Raw genomic sequence first — 15,238 nt, forward strand, 5'->3', positions numbered from 1 at the left:
CCCCACACACACACTTTTTGCATATATACACTTTCAAAAACAGGTGTTCTTGGACTGATTCTAAAATAGAGGCAAATTCAACAAATACAAGAGAACAGTTCTGACAGTAGTCATTGTCCTGGTGTTAGTATTAATGATGATGCATAACACTTGTACAACATAACTAGCTCAATGGGAAAAGTGATGATTTATTGGTGTGGCGACAAAAAAGGGCCGATTTTTCTTCAAAGCCACTAGAACTGTTTCACTGCAGAGTGCAGAATTTTGCAGCAAGTATAGCAATAAAAGAAAGAGGTATCTGAAATCCAGCTGTTAATAGCATTGAAACAATGTTGATACTACACTGATACTACAATGTAAGCAATTCTAGAATATGTTGGTCTAATAAGTTTTTTGCACCAAGCAGGGCAGTATTTCAGAATCGGGAGTGTGAGGCAAGGAAGTGAAATGCACCGGCTTGCTGATATTATATGTGTGTGTGTGTGTGTGTGTGTGTGTGTGTGTGTGTGTGTCAGTTGTGCAATGTCATAAGCTATTTGTCCTATGTAGTCACATGGACCATGTTCCAAGTTAAGCTCATAAGCACATTCTTTTCATTATACGATTATATGCCTTTTGGCAACAGCCTCAGTCTAATCAAGAGCTGAGTTTACTCTACTAGAAACACATTAATGTCCACTGTTCCTAAACAAGATCTTAATTTCTATGAATGTAAACCCCAATTGGGTTCATAAACCCATTTTGTGACTTACTTCAAGCCTCTCGTTATTTTTAAAGGCACTCAACCAGTTGTCTACAACAAATTGACTCGATAATTAAGGCAAACAAACCCATAATCGTTAATGACATCTTACATTCTTACAACATTTTTTGAAGGACACTAACAAAAACAGAGGGCAATATTTAATATTAATTTCACTTCATTTTTAAAGAGCTAGTGTAGCTGAATGGGACTATCGCCGTTTCTACACCTGCCTTTTTTCCAGGGATCATCCCGGGATATCCCTGTGCATGCAAATGACACACAGGAGATCCCAGAAGCAGGCAGGGACGATCCCTCCATTTTCCTGGGATAATCCATCGGTGTAGAAAGGGCCAAGATCTTAATTTCTATGAATGTTGCTACACACAGCAACTATTAATCTATTAAACTTAAATACATACACACACACACACACCATAAAATAGATTGAGCTCAATAAATTTTCTTCTATATCCAGAAAGATTTCCAATGCAGGATGAATTTCGTGTCACCAGGTGTAGGGTACATGCTTAATACATTATTTCTTGCTAGAAAAGTACAACATTCTGTTTTCAGTGCTATATAAATTATTACTGTGGTTAATAATGCTTGGCAAGTGTTTCTGTGTGCTGGAGGTGCCAACCTTAGAAATTGTGAGTAGTGGGAATAAGTGGAACACAGTTGTTCCACTCTTGTCTTATTTTACGCTAAAAACAATGTTTTAAAAGTTTGTTATACATTTCTGCTAGTGCAAAATTGCTCCTTTGTTACAAGGGAGCCCTACTCCACCCCACAATGGAATGGTTTCAGTACAGAATGTAGAGCTGGCTCATACTGTGGGAATAAACGGAAGAGATGCCTGTTAATGAATTCACAGCCCAGTGCCTTATTCCGGTTCTTAAAGAGGAAATAAATATGCTTTCCCACCATCTCGGTTCTAATTTAATTCTGTATTTCAGCTGTAAACCTGCAGGCAGGGCCCTTCTTGACTTTTAAAATGTGCAATAATAACTAGTACATATTAGGCATGCACTGAAATTATTTAGCATTTGACAATGAAAGACCTTTTTCACCCAATCAAGAAACATGACATTTCAATTATTCCCAATCCCCTTTATTTCTGTAAATATTATATAAAATAAATTACTTCAATATATACAAATATAAATTTTCATTCATAAAAATCATAAATATATTAACATTGATTGTAGTAGTACGAGGAACCTCAAAATCACTTCACCTATGTTTACAGACATATGCCATTTGAAGAAGTTAGGTTTGTCTCTGTCCAGCAGTTAATAATCAGTTTATATTTAAAGTGCTAAATCCTGATACATAAATTAATATGTACCTAGTAAATATCATACCTAGTAAAGGTGGCTGCCAACAATGCAAGTTGTCAATTTCATAAACATTTACAAAAGTCTGTTTAAAACAGAGAAAAATTCCTATTTAAAGTGGTTAACAGGTACCTGGTTCTGGTATATTCCAGTGTTTAATATTGATTTGCACCGTAACACCTTATATTAAGTCTATTAGGCTGTTAAAAACCTTTTCTTACAACGTTTTAAAACCCGTACCAACTTTTGTACCCAGAACACCTGATCTCAAAATACACCAAAAGTGCAAAACAAACAGCAGGATTTTCATCACATCTGTCAGCTAACATATTTAGACAGTTCTTGTAGCTGTTACTCACAGATTAAATGCAGGCTGGCTTTTAAAAGTAGTGTTTTAACTAAGAACTTCACAGAAAAAATAAGTGTCCCTTGATTGAAAGTTGTTTCTGCTTCCACAGGTAGGAGAAGAGTTTCTTATGGAGTCTTGAAGAACAGTTTGTAGTGATAATGCAGACTTGAGCTTTCTCACACCCTACAAATTCGGGGGCATATCCTCTTTTTTTGTTTTTCTTGCAGATTTTGCCTTTGTGCATTTGTACACAACCACAGACAAAACGATTATTAGAATCAAGATTCCAACTGCACCAGCTGCTATTATAACTATCGACTCAAATTGAAGACCTGGAGAAGAAAGAAGGTGGCAAGGTCAATTGGAAAACATAATGCCTTCATACAGTAGCCTGTAGCTGTATTTTTGGAATAAAAACGAAACAGGTTTCTAGTCATGAAATATGCTGAGCCATTTGGGCAGCACACCATCATTTAATTAAATGTCTATAACATTCATAAAGCAGTGGTCCTATTTTAACATGAAAAGAGGCATGTGGGTAAGGGGAACTGAGCCTTTCCCCACTGTAGTTTTATTGCTTCAGTCACTTTTCTCCCCAGCCCTGGTCACTTGCAGTATTGGGAGAAAAAGGCCTAAAATGGTGGAGCATGGGCAGTTAAGAGGAGGGGGGAAAGTTTCAGCTCTGCTCACCAACACACTTTGTTGACATTCCCACCCTACATACAGGGAATAAATGTGTAGAACAGGGGGCATACAGCATTTTTGGCCCTGAGAGCCACATTTGGTGTCTGCCTGTCTTTCAGGGGCTGTACACATGTATGCATTCATATTCCCCTCTTACACACACCTACCTCTTCCCCTCCTCCCGACAAGGCTGGCTAGTGCAAATACTGCCAAGGGACATCCCAGGCTTTTCCTAGCTAACACTAGTGCCAGTGAGGGAAACAGTTCCCTTATTTTCTGTATCTCAGGGAAGGGTTTCCCTTGCTAGATGTAGGCCTCAGCTAGTCCTACCTTATAGTCCGCGATGGAGGAGGGGAGCAGGGAAGATCTCACGTTGTGATTAATGCGAGATCCCTCCTCCATTTACACATGAGGCGCGACGACCTCAGGAAGAGAGCCGTTGCGCCCGACATTTTTAGTTTTAAAGAAACAGCGCATGAACGGTTGTGTGCAAAGGTAGGTCCTTTTTTAAAAAATAATTTAATTTCCCCACTCTCCGCACTCTACCTCCGATGGGCACAGCGCTCTTGAGGAGCACTGCAAGGAATCACGCAGAGCCATATCAACCTGCGGCAATGGGCCACACGTTCCGCCGTCTCGGGCTCAGCCTGGGACTGCGGAAAAAGTAGGCCCAAAGGGGAGGGCAAGATCCCGGGGCAAGGGAGGGATCATCCCTCCCTGATCCCAGGATCCCCTTTGCATCATGTGGACGCACAGGGACGATCCCGGGGTTCGCCCCGGGATTTCGCCCAGTCTAGCTAAGGCCCCAGTGTCAGCAAGGGAAATCCCAGACTTTCCATTGCTAGGCCTAGCGCTAATGAAGGAAACTCTACTCTGGGTCCACATGGCTTCACTGGCAGCAGAGGAGGGGCACATGCAGCCCATGGGCTGTGCACCCTTGATGTAGAACAACTATAAAAAGCTGCTGCTATCATTCGTGTCTAACTGGTCTTTAGTTCTCACTGAAACCACACTGCTTTAGAGTAGAAGCAAACCCTCTGTTAAACATGATATACTTTCTGAAACCATGTCATAATTTAAAAACAACAACATGTAACATAGATTTGCTCCAGTGCAAGAGATGTTGGACTCTTATGAGAGCTTGACGAAACATTCAAATATGAAATGATATGAAACAGCCCTTCTAGGACTCTGCCATTTCAGAAGAGATTGCACAGCTGAATAGATCTCCACATCTAAGGCTTCAAACATATGCACATTTATGTGGGAGAACATTTCATTAAACCCAGTAGGATTTAGTTCTGAGTAAGCTTACACAGTACTGTGGCACACATAGTATATCAGGGAGCTTATCTTTTTCCTTGACAATCTAGTTGTCTGTACAAAAAAGACAGTGTTAAATTGTGGAACATTTATCCCCCAAATTCTAGGGTTGTGATGCTTTCGAATGTGCAGGTGAGCACTTAGGGGGGAAAAGTTGGATGTTCCTTCTGAAAGAAATGAATCAGTCAGGCAATAATAGTATCATTTTTCAAAAGGAAACCCTGCAGTACAAACTTCACAGCAAAGGGAAATAATAAAATGATGAATGCACTTAAGGCTCACTTTATATGACTGCATATTAGTAGTCAGAAAAATGTTTAAGCTGAAATCCATCCACAAGGAATGCCTTATACATTAAAGGCAACGTTTAATGGGTCAACTGATACATACCATCCAAATCCTCTCTTTGAACACTGGTACAACTTTCAGCACTTTTTTGACTATTTCGGTTAGTTTTGCGTGATGGAATAGTTGCTTGGACAAAGAAGCAGTAGTTCTTCCCTTCGTCAATGCTAAATTCAAACTGGTTGCTTTTTCTAGTTAACCATTTCTATAAACAGGAAAAAAAAGTGTTTGAAGATATATTTACACGTATTTCAGTTCTTCACGTTGAACATATTGCAAAAAACCAAAGTGCATAATGGAAAAAAGATTCCTAATTAAATATTCTAAATAAGTAGGTTTGTTTTTAAAATGTGAGTGAAGTAGCTATATACCTGCCTAAGATAAACCCACTAAGATAGTTTTGCTTATAAAAATTGGAACATATTAAAGGCAGAACATTAGCATCAACATATATACTTTAGTGATCAATGTATGGCACCTCATTTTGTAAAAATGTGTGTAAAAGTAGAAAGACAGAAATTTAAAACAAAAAATAGATATTCACTCTGGACTCTCACTTTCTATCCAAAAATATTAGTTGTGAGCTATATTTATTGCAACTCGTATTTATTTGTTTATTATTTAGATGTATTGCCCACCTTTCAAATACACCTCAGAAGTTAAAAACCTATACAACCTGGGAAAATATAAAAAAGGTCTTCATATGGCATTGGAAAGACATCAGAGTGGGCACCATGCTAGACTCTCTGAGGAGTGCCTTTTAAAGTCAGAGTGACAGCACTGAAAAGCCCCTCTCTCCAATAGTCACTTGCCATACCTCAGATGGAGAAAGTCCCCTGATAAAGATCCTAAGTACCGACCATTTTTCTTTTGAGCTTTTTTCTAGTGCTACAGCTAATTTCTTTTGAATAGAAGTTTTGTATATATTGACAACTTGTAATCTGTATTTGAATTATTACAAAATGTTAAGAAACGATGAAAGAAACTGAAAATACATGCTCACCTTTCCTGTAGTTTGGTCTTTCCAAAAGGTCAGTGTGTATTCTATATCTGTTTTGAATATGTCCCTCATACTTTGAAAGCTTCCATTATCAAATCGTACTGGTGTTAATGGATCCTCTATCTCCACTTTCAAAGTTTTACCTTTTTGTTCAAAGTTTTTGATTGTTGGCATTCCAATCTCAGCTAGAAGAGAAACATTTTGAGATTATGCCCAGAGTAAGATTAAAAATTAACTCCTAATGTATTTTTTTATTACCAACACATAAGTTTACCTTGGCCTTGAGGAGATAAGCCCTCTCCAGAGCTTATCTCCTCAAGGCCAAATCCTACACACTCAGTGGGAAGTGAGCTTTCTTCCGGAGGAGCGCCCCGACAAGCTAGTTGATGCTAGGGTCCGCCAGAAGCTAAAACGCACGGAGCGAAAGGAAAGCGTGAGAAAGTCAGTCCGGCTAGCATTGTGCCAGAACCTGCCTCCGCACCAGGCTCTCTGAAGTTATGGGCATTTGGGGAAAGGCTTCCTGTTCTCCTTGATCGGACAATTGTCTCGCTTAGTTTGCATAGTTTTGTCTAGGGGGAAGTCTCCAAGAGATTAGACTCCCTTCAGGTGGAAGAGATGTTTGTTGCTTGTAGGTGGAAGAGATGTTTGTTGCTTAAAAGAGGCCTCGTCATTTGCCTCCCATTGAAAGCAGGAGTTTTCTGAGAAACACGACATATAGATAGAAAGATTCAAATAGATGTGGAACCTAGAATACATACACAGAGATTGGAGTGGAGGGATAAATAGATGTTTAAACCTTTCCCTCTGTGCTGTTTTCCCAATAAAAATTGTTGCTGTTTTGCACAAATGCATGGGGGAAATTGAAAGTACTGGTACTTTCACCACCCCATGGAAAAAACAGCAGCAAGAGGAAGGGCAGTATTGGCTTGGAAAATGGCACAGAAGGAAAGAGTTAGACACACACACACACACACACACACCTTACTGTCACTCCTATCAAATTATTCCCCTCATCCTACCCCACAGCTGCATTTAATTAAACATTTGTAGATCCATTCATGGATTTTGCACTTGATGTGTATCTTGGCCCTTAACAATAAATTTCAAAACTGCAACACAGTCAGGAAGAAATGCCTCCCTATGTGCCTTCATACAGATCTTGTACACAGATAGGTATCTCAAAAGTCCACTCCTTGCAAGTCTTGGTATCCTGTGGGGTGGGGGGGACAGGACAAATTTTCTACTTACTTTCAGTGTAAGGTGTGAACCGTGGAGAAATTTCATAAATGATGTCAGCATCATCTTCCCAAGTTGGCAGTTCAGAGTATATGCGAGCAGTGTATGTATCTTTTAAATTCTTCATCTGATTAGTAACATCACATTCTGTTTTGTTAATAAAAATGCATGTTTTCACCCGATTGGCTAGATCCCTGTAAAGACCAAGAGAGTAATGCAGACATTGTCATATTTATCCCCAAAAGTATGTGCGAGGGGAGGGTATAGTTCAATGAACTGCGGGGGTCAGAAGGAAATGGCTCTCTTTTCATACCAGCCACATGGATCATTTTCATCTTGATCTGTATAATCATGAAGCATGCTTGTTTGTGTTCTGAAAGATGGCTCAACCCAATTAAAAACAAACAAACGGCAGTGATACTGCCAGTCTGTTATAATATGAAAGAAAGACTATACTCAAGAAAATACCAACTCAGCATAAATTGTTGTCATGCCCGTGAATGAATATTAAGCACCTGTGGGGTTAGAAGTACCCTCATAGGTGTACTTATAGTGCAACTTTGTTGATTAAAGAAGCTTTAGCTAGTTCGAAAATGCATATCTTTGATACTTTTGCTGATTTTCTGTACTACTAGTAATTAACAATTAACAAGAGTAGTGTAATTCCTAGATATTACACAAAGCAAGCTTGAAATTTCATCTTAGTAAAATCAGCTGGTTTGGGACAGGACTTTTATTACAGAATAACTGTCTCCTGAAAGGGCAGGCATTCAACTACAAAGATCCGAAATAAACTCAGTACTATATTTATCAGAATAGTTATACCATTTCCTTCCAGGAATAGCACGTTGTTAGTGAAGATTATCAATAGTATGTTGGCAATACTTGGCTGACTGTAGTAACATTTAATCACAACTGGCAAGGAATATGTGGTAGTGCTTGGCATTAACGTTTGGTGAGTTAGTGTAATTATTAACTCATCAAAAATTAATGGTAAACACTATCATTCATTCCTTGCAAGTTAGAAAGTACAACACTACTTAAATTAGTATTATCTGACAAGACCATTATTTACTTCCACCTTTAAAAAACAAACCCAATGATAAAAGCATTAATTTTATGGATTTTACCTATATCTTCCCATTTAGCTGATCTGCTATAGCAGGATTTATTTATTATTTATTTATTTATTACGTTTATATACTGCCCCATAGCCAAAGCTCTCTGGGTAGCTTACAAAGAAGGATGAGCTTTGAGACACTTAATGCAGGACTCTGAAACCCATACAGAGTATATAGGCATTTTCACATTCGTAATTCTGCCAAGTCTGCTGCTTGGATCCTGTGGTTCAGTTACATACTGGTGAACATCTTATATATAACAAACCTACAGGTCAGTGCATATCCCAATGATTAACAAACTATGAGCTGGCATCCATTTGCAAGTATTGTTGTTAAAGCCAACAGTGCTACTTTGCCTTGGTGGCAGGAAGTTGGGGGAGAGAAAGAAAATATAAATCCATTTAGGGTCAAATCCTACTTGAATTGATGTAGGAAACAAATTTAATTAGAGTCTCATGGAAATCAGAAGTACCTTTTACATAAAGAGGAACCAAATTGAAATTCTAGGCAGGCTCTTTTGAACTTGGAATCAGAAAATATCAGATCTGTCTTCCTGAAATTTGCATTTGAATGTCTGTGTGTGTGTGTGTGTGTGTGTGTAAGTATGCATCAAACTGTAGCCTTAGGAGAAGACAGTAAAACCATTTGTGCTTATTTCCCAATAGATATGGCTAAAATCAGGCTAGACTTGTCATAGCATTCTTCATATTTACATTCTTATAGTTTTTCATCTACACATTCACACAATTAAATAAGATTTGAAATCACCCAAGAAAAGAAATCACCCAAGCTAAGCTACCAAATGCAACTTACCCATCTAGTTCAACTGTGTAAACATAATTGGTTGGCTTAGGCCCCCAATGCAGCAGTGTCTTAAAATTGATGGATGACCAAGTAATGTTAGTGGCTGGCAATAATCTAATGTTGCCTTTAAAAAAAGAAAAGAAAAGAACCATAATCAGTCACGTAGCGTTTGACTTGCCCCACGTACTGTAGTATTTTCTGTGAGCCACAAATGACTAATGGTGTTACCACACTACAAACATTAGTTTTACATCTATTTAATAAATGGCTACCCCCAAAGCTTACAGACAGTGCTGAGACATGTAAACCCTCTCATAGAACTACAGGGTCAGTTTGGTTTCAGAATTCCATGGTGAAGTTTTTATGTCAGCATTGAGAAACGCGTTGTCTGGTGGGAAAACGCCACACAACAGTAGAGGTTTATTTGGGAAAATACTCCATGGAGAATATTCGCACTGTGCAAAGGGGAATTCCTGCACAACCGTAGTGTCTGCAGGTTAGATATGCTCAAAATAACTCAAGGATTTAGTCTCATTGTGTTCATGTCAGAAGATATAGTACCATTGGCTATATAATTTGTTATGATGGATATATAAAACATTCAAGTGCTGGACAGAAAAAAAAGATGGGTGCTGCCTTTGTGCCCTGCTTTTTTTTGGCTTCTGAGACTGGTCATTCTGGGAAATGGGACGTTGTATTTGATGGAACATTGGCTCTTACATTGGTGCCATAGAAAATCCCTTTTCAATGCTGAGTATCCACTTAATTATGCTCCACTTCTTTTCTGTTCATTGCATTTGTATGCTCCTCACAACCACAACCACACAACAAAACTGTTGTATTATTCTGAGAATAGTTTGTAATTTTCTTAAGGCCTTAAGCCCATTCTAATGCTTAACAAGAATGTTTTTGAACAGGCTTCCCAAATTTTCGAAGCAGTAATTTAGACTTTGCTCACTCCTCAGATGAAATTCTTCTACGTGGGTTTGTTTAAGTCAGCAAGCTTTTTGTTTAAAAATGTTTTCACAAACTTTTCTCTTTATGCTGTATTTTGCAATGTGAACTCACTGATAAAATGGTGTATTTTGCTTCAGTTACTATGAGCATTTCTTATACTGTGTCTGTTTACCAAGTATAATAAATGTGCTTAACAATTCTTTCTAGAATTAGTGCAAGTGCGCATTAGAACTAATCCACATTAGTGCTGGTGTACACTTGTGTTACTTTGCAATACTTGTGCTAATGTCCAAGTGGAGCAAAATTCTCATACATCCCTAAAAAAATCCGATTCTGTCAATGAATGGACAGAAGGAAAAATGGCTGATAATCCAGAGAACACAGATGGGAATCTGTAAATCCTTAAAGGAGTCATACATTTTTTTTTACGTTGCAAGGCTTGTAGAGCTAAAATGTTTGTTCACAAGTGTCTTTTAACTTCTCCCATAATGCTTGCAATATATTACAAACGGGCCAGGATAGCCCCTACCATTCATGCACTTAATAAGCTTCCAGTATGAGAAGAATAAATATTCCTATTTTAATCCAACCCTAAACTGATCTCTGAAATTAAACTCTACTGATTTCATTGGGATTTGCTCCCTAGAAAGTGTGCTTAGGACGGATGTGTGTTCCAACAAACACTTGAAAAACTTGGCACACCTCAGTGACTAACACCTTTATTGTGTCGTGAACTTTTAACAATGGTATGGAAAATAGGTCAACTCTACAGGCAGGAAAATCCAAAAAAACCTCACGAAGTTCTACGAAGCGTAGCGCGCCCATTAGCATAGGGGGACAGCCTGGAAGGGGTTGGGTTGCTGCATCCCCGCCATCCCAGTAGGTGAAGCGCACAGGTAGCAGAGCGCGCGATTCCCGTTCGGCGCGCCATTTCACTCACCGGAGCTGAGGCGTACCAAGGCCAGCAGCGCGCACAGCAGCAGCGCTCGGCTATGCCGTGAGGACGACGACACCGCCCCCCCAAAGTACCGTGTGGCCGCCGCCATCCCGTCTAGCTGCAGGAAAGGAGCAAAGGTGAGTCTGGCGGTAGTGCGAAGCTCGGGTACAGCCGGTTTGGCTGCAGACGCGTAAAGCTTTGGGCGTGCGCGGGTCTGTGTGTGTCTGTGAGAAAAGTTAGCCAAGAAGCAGCTTGTGCCGCCTCTTTTATAATACCGGCTCCGCCCGCCAGCCCCCCGGAAAGTCCTTAGCAGACAAGTGGATGGCGAGAGTCTGAGTCACCTCGTCGCTGGCTGTGATTCAGCTCCCACGCCCGGTTAGGCAGAGAGCCGCTCCTTTGGGGCAGGATATGGGGCCAGGTGAGCGGCGTTGGGTTTCCCGCCTTCTGCCCAGGTACCTTTGACTGGGGAAGGAGAAGGAGGTGGAGGGAAGAGAAGGATTTGAGGGGATCCGAAGAAGACGCTCGCGACGACCATCCCTAGGGAGGGGTGGGAACTGCTGCCGCCCGCCGGCCCTGCTTCTCTGCCTTAGCCGCGCCCCTTTGTTATTTCCCATGACCGGCTGCACTGCAAAGGACACGACCCCGACGCCGTGGAAGCGGCAGCTCCTCGCTTCCTTTCCGTGCAGACGAGGGAAAGAGTGAAAGAGGAGTTGACACAATGAACTGCAGCCATGCGGGATCTGCCTGTCCTGTCTGGTAGCATCGGGTTGGATTCAGACTTAGCGATGCGTGGAGTAGACCCATTGAAATCAATGAAGCTAACCCTAACAACTCCCACCGAAATAAATGGGACTTCAAATTTAGCCCTAACTTAAGTCAGTCCTTACTTGTTCTGTTAATTTCATTGGGTCTACTCTAAGTATGACATAATTTATGTAAGTCCCACTGGTTTTGAAGGGTCTATGCAAAGAATATGCTATTCAACATGAAGCTTTACATCTGCATCTTTACTGCAGCTTCTGCTTACGGATTCCTTGGGGGATTGAGATCCGCTCACTACTTTAAACTTCCCCTCACCTGGATTTTTGCTTTCTGCGTCTTCCTACATGTTCCATTAGACAACCACTAGGTACTGCTGTGGTACAGCAGAATTGCACAGTTAGAGAAGATTTCTAAGGCATTATATAGGCCATTCAGGAAAAAATACCACACTTTCACCATTAAAAAAATGTGATAATGGTCGTAATGCACAGGAGAGGCCCTAGAGGATGACAACACCATGTAAATGACCTGCAAACTGCCATGTGTGAGCAGTCACAAGCAGACAATAAATGTTTCATGTAGGAAGTTGGGATCCAATCCATAGAGCTGGAAGGGATCTCAAAGGTCATCTATTCCAACTCCCTACTAATGCAGGGAATCCTTTAACTTTGTGTCATTGAATTATGCAGAAGCAGCAAAGTTCACACAGTCTGAGCCTTTACCATTTTAGCTGTAAACAGAGAAGACTGTGATACTTAACATAGTTTTCTAGGGCTTACTCGAATAGTATTTTGAATTATGTACTTAGGTACTTTCCTTTTAGTATCATGCTGTATCCCTATACTGAGGAAAGTTGCACTTGTTGAATGTCTCCAGGCCACACAGCTGTTAAAGAACAGGGGAATTGTCAGGGGTGGACAATGTAGTCCCATGCAGGCAATTTTTAAAGGACTCTTCTTCTCCCCCTCCTTCCTTAATAGCATCTGGGACGTGCAGGAGGGAGGTTGCCAGACTTTCCTGAATGAGCTAATTATAATAAGCATATTTATGCTGTATGTTTACTTCCTATTACAGTGCTTATACAGGGACTTTCTTCTATAGAAATGTGGAGGAACTTCTTAGGATTCTAAGATTTCTTAAGCCTTTTCTGGGTCGCTTCCTCATTATGCACGTCACAAAATTTCTGGACTGAACTTGGTTCTCACGTCATGTTTTGTGGAGTGCTTCTAGAGAACAAGGCTCTTAGCATTCTGCAGTTTTTTCAGTTTTTCCTCATTCATGTGTGGGTGTGGGTGTGCAAAGAAAAATGGAAGAAGCAATGGGAAAACAAGATGTTTGCAAGTGGAAGACAATTTTGTCTGGAGCCCTGGCTCCTTTCCATTTCCTTATTCAGCACAGAGTAGTATAAGAATGATGACAGTGTCTTGGTCATGGGGGTATATAGTATGGGGCATTTTGGAATACATATCATTTCAGGACTTGCTCCCCCCCCCCCCCCCACGGTCATCATTGGCACCTAAAAAAAAGGTGTCTTCTTCGGACCGTGTTTCCGGAAATGAGCCTTCCCCAGCCTCTCCCATTATTATTATTATTTATTGCATATTTATACTGCCCAACAGCCGAAGCTCCCTGGGTGGTTCACAAAAACTAAAACCATTCAAAGTATAAAACAAATAGTATAAAAACATGATATAAAATACACATTAAAAACTATTAAAACATCTTTAAAACATTAAAACATCTTTAAAACATTCTAAAATTTCACTGGATAGGCCTGCCGGAATAGATCAGTCTTTATTGCTTTTTTAAATTCTAAAAGACCAAGTTGACAAATTTCCTCCGGCAGGCCATTCCACAGTCTGGGAGCAGCAGAAGAGAAGGTCCTCTGGGTAACAGTTGTTAATCTACTTTGTACTAGCTGAAGTAGATTCTTCCCAGAGGACCTGAGTGTGCGGGGCGGATTGTAGGGGAGAAGGCGATCCCGCAGGTAGCCTGGACCCAAACCACGTAGGGCTTTAAAGGTAATAACCAACACTTTGTACTTTGCTTGGAACCTAATTGGCAGCCAGTGAAGAGATTTTAAAACTGGTGTAATGTGGTCACCTCTAGGTGTACCAGTGACCAGCCTTGCTGCCATATTTTGGACTAATTGAAGTTTCCAGACTAGGCACAGAAGTAGCTCCATGTAGAGTGCATTGCAGAAGTTGAGTGCATGCACTACCATCTTTAGGTCTTCCAACTCTAGGAAGGGGCGCGGCTGGTGTATTAGCCGAAGCTGATAGTAGGCACTCCTGGCCGTCGCATCTATCTGGGCTGTCATTTGGAGTGACGGATCCAGAAGCACCCCCAAGCTGCGAACACAGTCTTTCAGGGGGAGTGTAGCCCCATCCAGAACCGGTTGACACACCTCTAAACCCAGGTTGCAGCCTTTGACAGCAAGCACCTCTGTCTTGTCTGGATTCAGCTTCAGTTTGTTTTTCCTCATCCAGCCCATTACCGCCTCCAAGCATTCATTCAGAGGAGACACACTATCCTTAGCTGACGCTGTTGTTGAAGGCATAGAGAAATATATTTGGGTGTTATTAGCATACTGATAGCACCCCGCCCCATGCCTCTGGATGAGCTAACCCAGCAGTTTCATGTAAATATTAAATAGCATTGGGGAAAGGATGGCACCATCACCTTCCGGGCTTCTGCTGGGTCGTTGAGAAGATAAGAGGATTGCAGATGCCATGTGCAAGGGTCCCCCCTTCCACTCTGGCGTCTGCTAGCAGAAGCTAAAAAAAACCCAAACCATTCTTCTCTCCCTCACCCCATAGAGGCTTCCCCAGCCTGCCACCCATCCCTATATCAGGGACTCCCCCATTACAATCAGGGCCTCCCCAGCCACCCACATAAGGAAGCAAGAGGCGGGGGGGATTCTCCTCTCACAGCCCACCATTGGGGCATCTCTGGCCTGCCCCCCCATGCCTATATCGGGGCCTCCACCCCATAATAATAGGGGGCCCTACACCCCCCTGCCCCACCTACCTATCAACGCAAGCAGTTTAAAGAAACTGTTCTTTAAAATTATTTTACTATCCTTTGAGCAAGGCAGCCTCAGTGGACACAGCAAGGCAAGGCTTAACAGCCCTTGCCGATGCTGTTCTGTTTTTTCCCCCCTAGCCTGCCCTGTTGCTTGGCTGGTCGTCGTCCTCTTCCTCCTCCTACTGCAGTTTTTGAAGGAGCTATGTGGGCAGGCTTGTGGCTGCCTTATCGAAGGCAAGTTTAGGTGAAGAGGAGAGGCTCAGTGTGTTTACTTAAAAGTAAGTCCCAACATTTTTAACTGGCAATTGGGAGGGCACCAAGTTGGGGCTGGCTGGAATGCTTCAGGTAGCAAAATGTCTTGGGCCGGCCCTTGGACTGCCTCTACTCCCCGAGCTTGCCTAGGTAGGAAGCAAAGGAGAAGACAACTCTAGCCTTCGATCACATAGCCCTTGGCCCAGCAATTGCTTCCAAGCTGCTGGAGCACATGGGGAGGGGGGGTTATATTAATGATCCAGTCTGCACTCATAGTGTGCAAGCCTTTGGCCTTGACTTGGGTAAATGTTTTAAGGATGATTGGATATGGATTGTCGTGCCTTTGGTTCACCACTCAC

The 15,238-nt window shown here is 41.5% G+C and overlaps 1 protein-coding gene across 1 annotated transcript; it reads right to left on the bottom strand.

Moving 5' to 3' along the window:
* Positions 1-2,241: 2,241 nt before the first annotated feature.
* Positions 2,242-10,947, bottom strand: F3 (coagulation factor III, tissue factor). The gene is made up of 6 exons (XM_063132686.1): positions 10,842-10,947; positions 8,954-9,068; positions 7,032-7,213; positions 5,787-5,968; positions 4,829-4,988; positions 2,242-2,763 (listed from the first exon to the last, which is right to left on the bottom strand). The coding sequence occupies exons 1-6, from the start codon at positions 10,945-10,947 to the stop codon at positions 2,615-2,617; spliced, it is 894 nt and encodes a 297-aa protein (XP_062988756.1). The 3' UTR covers positions 2,242-2,614.
* Between the last annotated feature and the right edge of the window lie 4,291 nt (positions 10,948-15,238).

This window comes from Elgaria multicarinata, chromosome 1 (genome assembly GCF_023053635.1).
Source record: "Elgaria multicarinata webbii isolate HBS135686 ecotype San Diego chromosome 1, rElgMul1.1.pri, whole genome shotgun sequence".
In the NCBI taxonomy this organism is placed as follows: Eukaryota; Metazoa; Chordata; class Lepidosauria; order Squamata; family Anguidae; genus Elgaria; species Elgaria multicarinata.

Coding starts and splice junctions, on each gene's coding strand:
- F3 (XM_063132686.1), bottom strand. CDS start 10,947: ATGGCGGCGGCCACACGGTACTTTGGGGGGGCGGTGTCGTCGTCCTCA. Junction 7,214..8,953: donor TACACAGTTGAACTAGATGG/GTAAGTTGCATT, acceptor TGGTCTTTACAG/GGATCTAGCCAATCGGGTGA. Junction 5,969..7,031: donor GTTCACACCTTACACTGAAA/GTAAGTAGAAAA, acceptor TTTCTCTTCTAG/CTGAGATTGGAATGCCAACA.